We start from the raw sequence: 11,212 nt of genomic DNA, 5'->3' as shown, positions 1-11,212 counted from the left end.
GGGGAAGGGAGCTCTGAAATAAATAAAGAGGAGGGGTGGGGCTGGGGCAGGTGGGATGGCGATAGGATTAAATTTGTTAAATTTGTTTATTTAACAAATTTAAATTTGTTTTACCTGGGGTCATCTTTCTCCCACTTCCCAATCGCTTGTTCTGAAAATAAACGAGAAAAACAAATAATTTTAAATAACACAGGTCTAAGTATTAAATTTTAAAATTCCAATCCCTAGACACAGCAAACTAATGGCATAAACAAGTAGCTTTACTTATTCCTTAATATTCAACTTTAGATCCAGCGATAGTGCTCCTATATCTGAGCCAAGATGCCTGGGTTCAAGTCCTAACTGCTCTGATGTGTTCAACAACATCTCTAAACAGGCTGATTAGACAATATCTATAAACTGCAGTTTAAATAACAGTCCCTCTATCAGGGTCAGAATTTCTACTGGAGAGACAGACCTTCTGCTGTCTATTCATTTCTTCTTAAAATAACTATACATTTCAGGACCATAGCATCTGGAGCCAAGCATTTCTGGAAGAATTGAAATAGGACACCTGCGAGTTACATATTGTTGAGTTAATTTGATAGTAACAATGATGAATTTGTCCAGCTTCCTGATGATGCATGAAGGTGAATACAAGCAGTAATTGGTTACATTAGTTTTGTCCTGTTGATTGTATGTCATAACCTTTTATACCAGTGCAAAACATGAGAACTTTGATTTTTTTTTATTGCTATTGCTCTCTATAGCACTTACAGCAGTATTAAAATCAGCTTCAAGGCTCACACTACTGGGTGAAAAATTTGAGACAATTTCATGCATTAAATTTTTCCAAATTGCACCACTGCTATTTGATCTTATCAAAGAAACAATGAATGTGGAGTATTAAATGAGTTTTCATTAATTCTATGTAATAGTACAAGTAATAAATGTTTTCAAACAAAGAAAATTGTAAATCCCTAAGATTTTTCACCCATTAAAAATATTTAATTAACAAAATTACATGTCAGCTAAATGTCAAAATACTGACACTTGGATTTTTTAACTGCTCCAACAAGATTTTGGCACTGGATGAACTACTACCAATTCAATGAACTTGTCTAAACAAAATAGATTCATCAAGAAAAAGAGGTCTGCACCAACCTTCTGATGAAAGTAATTGTTCAAATTGGATCAATTCTCGTTGTTCCATCAAGCCCTTCACATTCAACCCTTTCCACTGACATACTTGAATTGCCAAAGAATTAGCTTTCAATGCACGAGTATACCAGCCTTTTCCACATAGTGCTCCTGCAAATAGATAATGACCCTATGGTAGAGACAAAATATTAAAAAGTGGAATTTAAATATGCAAGAGTACTTTTAAAATCTATTACTAAACAAAAGCATGAAAACCGGCTCTAAACAAACTACTAATATGCTCTGAGAGATGATTCCAGTCATATGTAGTTAACAAAGGCACAAAACTTTATCCCAAACTATTATACAGACCTAGGAACAAAAGTAGACCACTCAGCCCTTTGAGCCTGCTCTGCCATTCAATAAGATCATGGCTGATGGCCCACTGTGCACATATTTCAAAACCAGGCAGTTTACAATGAGACAACAGTGCCAAATGAGAGGAAAGAAAACGCTTATGAATGATGGTAGGCCAATAAATAGTGGCCCTCCCAACAAAGGTACAAGCAATTGTTTTACAATTTACAAATAATGATGATATTGAATAAAATACTGCTCCAAAGCTCTCAAGTGTGTTCCTGATACTTTGGAAAGTTTGAAAAGGATTTTGAAGGGAGAGTGGAGATTGCAAACACACTGGCCATAATCTCTCAGTCTTCTCTAGACTTGGGGGCAGTAACAGAAGACTGGAAAATTATAAATAACTACAGCCTTGTTAAAGAAACATCATAAAAATAAGCCTAGCAATTGAAGATCAGTTTAACTTCAGTGGTGGGGAAGCTTTTAGAAACGATTGTGTTGGGTAGAATTAATAATCACAGAAAAAAAGGTGGATTGATTAGCAAGAGTTAGCATGGATTTGCAACAGCTTTGCAAGGGTTTTGGAAGAGATAACAGACAGGCTCAATTAAAGCAACATTGATTTCCAGAAGACATTCAATACAGTGCCACACAAAAGATTTGAGTACTGTTTATATCATGGTATAAGTGTGATTGTTGCAACAAACACACAAAATTGGCTGAGTGATAGGAAACAGAGAGAAGTGGTCAGTGGAGTTCAGCAGGGTTTGGTATTGGGATCCATGCTTTCCTGATATACATTAATGACCTAGATCTTGGTACGGAGGGAACAATTTCAGTTTTCAGATGACAAAATCTGGAAGAACTGTAAATTCACAGGGGACACTAACACTCCAAAAGGGCACCGGCAAGTTGGAGGCGTGGACAGATAGGTGGCAGATGAGTTTAATGCAGAGAAGTGTGGTGATGTAATTTGGTGGGAGAAACATTAAAAGCAATATATAAAAGTAGGGGTTACAATTCTAATGGGGGTGCAGGAACAATGAATATAGCAGGACAGGTTGATACAGCAGTACAGTATTCTCTGTTTGAGATCTGGTGGTGCAGGGATAGTGTCCCTTTTTTTGGGCTAGAAGGTCTGGGTTTGCGTTCCACCTGGTCCAGGTGTACATAACATGTCTGAATAGCCTGATTAAAAATATCTACAATATCTTTGGTTTTATTAATAATGACATAGCGGGCAAGAACAAAGTGGTGATGCTGAACTTATTTCAGACACTTGTTAGACCTCATCTGGAGTACTGTGTACAGTTCTGGGCACCACATTACAGGAAGAATGTGAACGCATTACAGAGAGATCAAAAGCAATTCACAAGAATGTTCCAAGAATAAGACATTTCAGTTCATGTCGATAGAACGCAGAAATTAAGACTGCACTCCTCGAAGAGACTCACAGGAGATCTGACAGTTTTTGAATTGTCACGGGTGGGCTTGATAAAGTAAATAGGGAGAAACAGTTCCTGCTTGCAGAAGAATCAAGAACTAGATTTAAAGTGATCTGCAGAAGGAACAAATGTGAATGTAAGAAAAAATGTTTTCACACAACGAGTAGATCATAGAATTCCCAAAGTGCAGACACAGGCCCTTCGGCCCAACAAGTCCACACTGACCCTCCAAAGAGCATCCCCCTATGCTCTCCCTGTAACCCTGCATTTTCAATAGCTAACACAGCTAATCTACACATCACTGAATACTATGGGCAATTTAGCATGCCCAATCCATCTTTCCTGCACATCTTTGGACTGTGGGAGGAAATCAAAGCACCCGGAGGAAACCCAAGCAGACACGGGGAGAATGTGCAAACTCCACACAGACAGTCACCTGAGGCTGGAATCGAACCCTGGTCCCTGGCACTGTTCGGCAGCAGTGCTAACCACTGAGCCACCATGCCGCCCTTTACACTGCTGTGGTCTGGAGACACATGCAGGCCAGGCCAGGTAAGGATGGCAGTTTCCTTCCCTAAAGGAAATTAATGAACCAGATGGTTTTTCCCAACAATTGGTAATGTATTCATTACCATTATTAGACTCTAATTCCAGATATTCATTGAATTCAAATTCCACCATCTGCCATGGCAGGACTTGAACCCAGGTCCCCAGAACATTACCTGGTCTCTGGGTTAACAGTCCAGTGATAATACCACTAAACCATTACCTTTCCATTAATTAGGTTATGGAGTAATTAGGTTATGGGATGCACTGTCTGGAAGTATGGTGAAGACAGGTTCAATTAGCATTCCAGAGGTTTTTGGATGATTAGCTCGATAGAAATAAAGCAAAATGGGTACGGGGAAAATGGAGAAAATTAGCAGGAGATAATGATACTCAGCTGACTGCGTTGATACTTATAACTGTGGACATAATGGGCTGAATGGTCTCTTTTCATTTTTCTTCTTTGCATGCTTTGGGAGTTTGTGCGCTTACACATAGTAATGAGAAGTAGGGCATCTGTACAACTTAAACAGTTTTTTAATATTTTTATATAAGTGAGTGTTAACGAACTAATTCATATTGTGCTTAACTGAAACATCACTTAAGTGCAATCATCAGGCTTCAGCGAGTACATCAGCAAGCAATAACAAAGAATCGTAACATTTTCCATTAAGTCTTACCAAAGGAGACAAAAACTGTCTTCCCAACCCAATCACCTAAAATGTAGGATGCAATTTCTCAGCAATTATCATAAAGAGTTCAGATGCTCTCAAGTTTTTTTGCTCATGTTTTATTGATTGAAACTCCCAACAATATCTAATTATCAATTGAATGCCTATGTTAAACATACCTCTATGGAATGAGGCCTCAGAACAATGCACCTTTTGGCATCACTCCATGCTTTTCTGTCAAAAATACGAAGTGACACAACATGAACAAAATGTCATGTGCAAATACAACAGTTTAATAAAGATTGAAGCTGTTATGATGCGTTCAATGATTAATGCATTCAAATAAACTGGGCTTTTGTCAGGGTCACTCATCAAAACGGACTTAAAAATTCTACTTTCAACACTGAACATTTTCATTACCTCTCCAAGGAAGAAACTGTCCAAGGAACTGGCAAAGGCCCAGTCCGGTCATTTTCCAAAATCCAGAGATAGTAATATTTTATCTTTTAAATCATGAGAAGTAAACAGGAAGAATACAAGGCCTTTCACCAATGAGTCAGTGTTTGACATAATTCTGTATTTTCAAAAGCAAAACTTGCGGTAATGGTAAATTAGGATTTAGTTGAGCAATGAGCAATAAAGTGGAACATTACACATAACAATTTATACATTAATTATACAAACATATGATCAAGGAGCAGGAGTAGATCATTCGGCTTTCAGTCTGTTCTGCCATTCAATAAGATCATGGATGACCGATTGTAACCTCGTATCCAATTTCAGCCCACCCCAACAACCTTTCACCCTTTCTTTTTATTAACTCAAGGCTTTAGGGCATCGCTGACCAGGCAGCATTTATTGCCCATCACTAATTGCCCAGAGGGTAGTTCAGAGTGAACCACAATGCTGTAGTTCTGGAGTCACATGTAGGTCAGACCAGGTAAGGATGGCAATTTCCTTCCCTAAAGGACATTAGTGAACCAGACAAGTTTTTCCCGACAATCGGCAATGGATTTATGGTCATCATTAGATTTTTAATTCCAAATATTTATTGATGTTTTAACGAAGATCTCTAACTCCGGTTGCAGTTGGAGTTGTTGGTTGGTTCGCCGAGCTGACTGGTTTTCATGCAAATGTTTCATCTCCTTCCTGGGTGACATAGTCAGAATGTAGCCTCCGTTGAAGCGCTGTTGTTCTGTCCTGCTGTGAGTTTATATGGTCCGGTCTGTCATGAATATTCACTGTTTGCAAAGACTCTAAAAACTCTGTTTTTGCGCAGCTCCGGGGTGTCACACAAAGACAAACACATCTACAGTATCTTTGCAAACAATGGTTATCCTAACAGCTTCGTCCACTGATGCCTGGCAAACAAACAACATCAAGAAGACACTGTACGCCCCAACACACTGGCCATCCTACCCTACGTCAGAAACACATCAGAACTGACAACAAAACTCCTATGACCTCTTAAAATAAGGATAGCACACAAACCAACAGCCACACTTTGCCAGTTACTCTCAATGACGAAACAGCCCATAACCACAATGAGCAGGACAAATGTGATATATAAAATACCATGCAGCAACTGCGAGAAACATTATACAGGACAGACGGGCAGGAAACCCACCACCAGGACACATGAACACCAACTCACAGCAAAAACGGCATGACCAGTTCTCCCTTGTTTCAATACACTTCGACATAGAAGGACATCAATTTGACTGGGACAAAATTACAGTACTAGGATAAGCAAGACAAAGACAAGCACAAGAATTCCTGGAGGCCTGGTTTTCAACCACTGATGCAATTAACAAACATGTTGAAATAGACCCCATCGACACACCACTACAGTACAAAACTGGAAACAAGACTGCCTACCACGACAGACCGGACCATAGAAATTCAAAGCGGGACAGAACAACAATGCTTCAACGGAGGTTATACAGCACCAACAATGTCACCTAAAAGGGAGACGAAACGTTTGCATGAAAACCAGTCAACCCAGCAAACAACTCCAGATATTTACTGAACTCAAATTCCACCATCTGCCGTGGCGGGATTCGAACACAGCTCCCCAAAACGTTATCTGGATCTCTGGATTAACAGTCCAGTGATAATACACCAGGCCATTCCTTAACAAGAATACATCTACCTCTGCCCTAAAAATATTCAAGGTCTCTGCATCTACTACTTTTTCAGGAAGAGTTCCAAATGCTCAAAACCTTCAAAACAAGATTTTGCCTCACCTCAGTTTTAAATGAGCATTGGTAATTTTTAAGCAATGACCTCTGTGTCCAAATTCACCCATAAGAGGAGGCACATTCTCCATATCTATCCTGTCAAAACCCGTCAGGGTCTTGTATGTTTCAATAAAGCCTCCTCTTATGCTTCTAGACGCCAGCAGGTGCCAGCCTAGTCTATCTAACTCTTCCTCATAAGAAATCCCACTCATTCCAGATATTAGTTGGGTAAACATTCCCAGAACTGCTTCCGACACACTTATATTCTTCTTTAAATAAAATGTCCACTACTGCATACAATTTAAAGTTTTCTAGAAGATTTGTAGCTCAGGTTGTGGATGAGCTTGTAGACCTACTCACCGAGCCTGCTGGTTTGGTTGCAACCTTACCGTATACAATTCTCCAGATGTGGTCTCACTAGTGCTGTGCAAAACTGAAATACTACTTTGCTACTTTTGCATTCAATTCCCCTCTCAATGAACGATATCATTCTAATTACTTGCTGTATCTGCACATTAACCTTTTGCAATTCATACGCTAAGATCCTTCTGCAACCTCACATTATTTAAATACTATGTCCTATTTTTATTCTTCTTGCCAAAATGGATCATTTCAGATTTTCCCACATGGCACTCCAGTTTCCAGACCTCTGCCCACTCACAATCTGTCCATATCCCACTGCAACACGCTTATGCCCTCTTCACAACTTACTTTTCTACTTGTCTCTCATCAACCTTCTTTCCCTTTTTTAACTGTAATAACTGTGGTCCTAAATCTAAGCATTTCCTTATGATATACCCATTGTAGTAAGATGCCACAGTTACGATTCAGTATTTAATTGCAGGCAGATACAAGTCTTCACGCATAGGTGCTTAGATTGAAGTGGTTAGCACAGTGGCAATGTAGTCATAACATTTTTCCACTAAACAAAATTAGGGGTTGTACTGGAGTCAATCTATCATAAAATGAATCAGAATATGTCTGCTTGCTGGAGGATGAAGATGGAGAAGAGCACTAACATTAGCAATTCCTCTGAGGGTTATGCCAAGCAGTCAAAACTGATGTTATAATATCTTTTTCTATTCATTTGTGGGATGTGGGCGTTGCTGGCTGGTCATCCCTAGTTGCTGCCCATCCCTATTGCCCTTGAGAAGGTGGTGGTGAGCTGCCTTTTTAAACCGCTGCAGTTCTCCTGCTGTGGGTTGACCCACAATGCTGTTAGGGAGGGAATTCCAGGATTTTGATCCACCGACAGTGAAGGAACAGCGATATGTTTCCAAGTCAGGATGGTAAGTGTCTTGGAGGGGATCTTGGAGGTGGTGGTGTTCCCTTATGTCTGCTGCCCTTGTCCTTGTCCTTCCAGATGGAAGTGGTTGTGGGTGTGCAAGCTGCTGTCTGAGGATCTTTGGTGAATTTCTGCAGTGCATCTTGGAGATAGTACACACTGCTGCTATTGAGCATCAGTGGTGGAGGGAGTGAATGCTTGTGGATACAGTGCCAATCAAGCGGACTGCTTTGTCCTGAACGGTGTCAAGCTTCTAGAGTGTTGTTGGGGCTGACCTCATCCAGGCAAGTGGGGAGTATTCCATCACACTCCTGACTTGCGCCTTGTAGATGGCGGACAGGCTTTGAGCAGTCAGGAGATGAGTTATTGATTATTTATTGGCTGAATGAAAGAGGGCTTTTAATTTCCATGTTTGCAAATTCAATGAAAGTATAGTGAAAATTGTTTAAACCCAACTTCTTGTTCAAATTCATGTCTACTGGGTGACCGTCGCTGCAAACTGATTCACAGCATTTCTGTGTAACATCAATCATATACCAAAATAAGAACAATCAGAAGTTTCCGATTTTCTGGAAGACTGGTTCTAAAAACTTAATTTGGTCAGAAATCACATGATGCCAGGTTACAGTCCAACACGTTTATTTGAGAACACTAGACTGCAAGTGTGCTCCAGAGATATCTTGACTGGTGCTGCTTGATAATCAAATCTGATGGAGATCAGGGAAAAATTCCTCAAATACTTCAGACCACTACATTCTTAAACAAAAGATCGCGGTGGCTCAGTGGTTAGCACTGCTGCCTCACAGTGCCAGGGACTCGGGTTCGATTCCACCCTTGGGCAACGGTCTGTGTGGAGTTTGCGCATTCTCCTCATGTCTGCGTGGGTTTCCTCCAGGTGCTCCGGTTTCCTCCCACATTCCAAAGATGTGCAGGCTGGATGGATTGGCCATGCTAAATTGCCCGTAGTGTTCAGGGATGTGTACATTAGGGGGATGGGTTTGGGTGGGATGCTCGGTGTGTTGGTGTGGACTTGTTGGGTTGAAGGTCCTGTTTCTACACTGTAGGGATTCTATGATTTTGATTCTATGATAAAGTTATATCCAAATTTAAGCTTTTCAAGTATAATGGATTACCTTAAATTAAGTAACATTTAGTGAACAGGTGCAAACTTACTTGTATTGACACAACTGGAAATAGCAATAAGATCTCTTCTCATACAGCAAATGATTAAATGCACTACAACAAAATTGACACAAATCAGTTCTCCATACAATAACATGTTACAGAATGCAACAAAAAAAAGTCACATTGTTATCACAAATTAGGCATTCATGAACAAACAGAACATTTGACTGGACTGTAGGTTGCAGGTAAAAACCATAATTTTGAACATCTACTTAATGTTTCATTAGACGATCAAGGCATCTTGTGCAGCTACCTTTGAAAGTTGAGTCACAAGATATACAAATAAAAAAGGGAGAAAAAAGCAAATGAGAGAGAAAAAGTTCCAAGGGTATCTAGCTTTTCATCGCCTTCATTAGCCCAAGGAAAACAGATATTCAAAACTTGAAGCTCTATGAACAGACAATATATTGCTGAAAAAACAGCCTGGGGTAACCTGCCACAGCCTCAAGGCCTCTAATGAGATCACAAACTCTTTACTTGAAAAGAAAAAGCAAAAACAAAAACATCAACAGACACCTTTATGACCTTAGGCCTTCTCATCTTCAGTGTAACAATAATTGCCGTAAAGAAGGCAACAACTGTAGGATTCTCAGACAGATAACATGAAATTGATTTGTGGACTAAGCCAGGGTACTAAAAGGCCTACAATACTAGAACAACCGATCAGTCTCATTTACAAAAATGCAAAAATTCTCTTTGTATGTGAATCCTTAATATTGAAACTTACCATACTCGTATTGCCTCATTCAAAGACTTTACTGCCGCTTCATAATGTTGCTTCTTCATGTCTGATTCCCAATGCTCCTGAAATACTTTTGCTCGCTGATCATAAAGAGGGAAAAAAATTAAAAATACTAACCCTTGTTTTCTAACACATTGGAAAATAAGAGAAAATGGGTTCTAAATATCTTTCTTGTTTGGTAGCATTTTTCCACATATTACAGATGAGGATGCTGGATTCGAAAGAAAAAAAAAATCAAGGTGCAACTGATGAAACAAACAACTGAGGAAGCTTAACTATACATCAATTTTGTACCATCAAAATTGAAACAGTACAAGATATTCACAACGGATTCCAAGGCTGGATAATTATTTCATTCTCCAGCAAAACCCTTCATTTCAATGCTTCAGTAAACATTTACAAAATATATTATTTTAACTCAAGCACGAGTTGCTTTATTGACTGCGAAGAAACAGATGATGATGATACATGATTATTGGTACATGTTTCAGTGATATGTGCTACTGTATTGACTGCACAGGAGGACACTAACAAGTAGTCATTTAATTGCAATGCCCCTCTAAACTTTGTATACTGATCAATGTACTTTGTGTTTCAAGGAAATGTTTTTTAAAAAAGTATTCCTCGTCCCAAAATAACGCTGCTATATATTCCAAATCATAGCATTTAAAATAATGAACAAAAACATTTTGAAATCACTGCATTTTGCTACACTTATTTGTACAAAAATTACTAATTACTGACTTTCAAAAAAAGGAGTCAGTTGGATCTCTTACCTCCTCTTCCTCAAAGCAGTGATCTTCAAATTGCTCAAACAGATCATTATGATCAATAGAATATTGCTTTATATGACGGAAATCTACAACAAAGAAATAAACAATGGTGTTGTAGATGAACTATGGTATGGAACAAGGATGAAGTTAAATCCTGAATTGATAAACTGTAGCTCAATAGGAAGCCCCGATATCAAAAGACAGAAATATACAAGTATCGGTTTTTTTTCATTGACTCAATTCAATGTTTTGAAAAATGGAATAAAGTTTCTCATGACACACCCTTCCAGAAATAATGAGTGAAGCCTCAGAATATTCTAATTTGCAAGGTATACTGTTTAATCTTAGCCTGTTAGAGAAAAATCTTTCTGCTGCTGCTGAATGCATATTTCATTGTGATGAAAAAGAGGGTGCAAAGTATAGTGGCAAGAGCAAACCTAGCAGTCCTGCTGTCAAATCAGTTCACACCGAGTCATACAGCATAGGTTAACTTCACAATCAACACATTCAGTCCCTGCAACAAGTAGGCATTCAGTACGGATCACAACAAAGTGTGTGCACACGTTGCGGGAACTATTTTCATACCTATACAGAACCCGTTCCACCAACAGGACTGACACTGTACAGTTCAATTTTGCAGTCAAAGTTCAGTTGTTGAAGAATTGACATTCGTTAGATACACAGCAAATTTTGAAATGGTAAATCAAAATATAATGTCACAATCTGAAGCTGGTGCAATTACTGTATACAGTTATGTAAAAGCCATATCTTTAGAGTACCTTTATAATGTCATGGGACCAATTTTTACATGAATAATTTTTGAAGAGTTCATACGCATGTCTGATT

The 11,212-nt window shown here is 39.0% G+C and overlaps 1 protein-coding gene across 1 annotated transcript in view; it reads right to left on the bottom strand.

Annotated features, from left to right (window-relative positions):
- Nucleotides 1-11,212, bottom strand: part of LOC109927318 — a 103,517-nt gene that overhangs the window by 72,897 nt on the left and 19,408 nt on the right. Inside the window, exons 9-14 of the mRNA XM_048615367.1 lie at nt 10,370-10,452; nt 9,579-9,673; nt 8,840-8,902; nt 4,321-4,375; nt 1,144-1,309; nt 115-151 (exon numbers count right to left, since the gene is read on the bottom strand). Coding sequence (XP_048471324.1) covers nt 115-151; nt 1,144-1,309; nt 4,321-4,375; nt 8,840-8,902; nt 9,579-9,673; nt 10,370-10,452 — 499 coding nt within the window. The remainder of the gene's footprint in view (nt 1-114; nt 152-1,143; nt 1,310-4,320; nt 4,376-8,839; nt 8,903-9,578; nt 9,674-10,369; nt 10,453-11,212) is intronic.

This window comes from Rhincodon typus, chromosome 32, assembly GCF_021869965.1.
Source record: "Rhincodon typus isolate 14 chromosome 32, sRhiTyp1.1, whole genome shotgun sequence".
Lineage (NCBI taxonomy): Eukaryota > Metazoa > Chordata > Chondrichthyes > Orectolobiformes > Rhincodontidae > Rhincodon > Rhincodon typus.
Note: the sequence above shows the minus strand (reverse complement) of the source record. Positions and strands in the feature narration are given on the sequence as shown.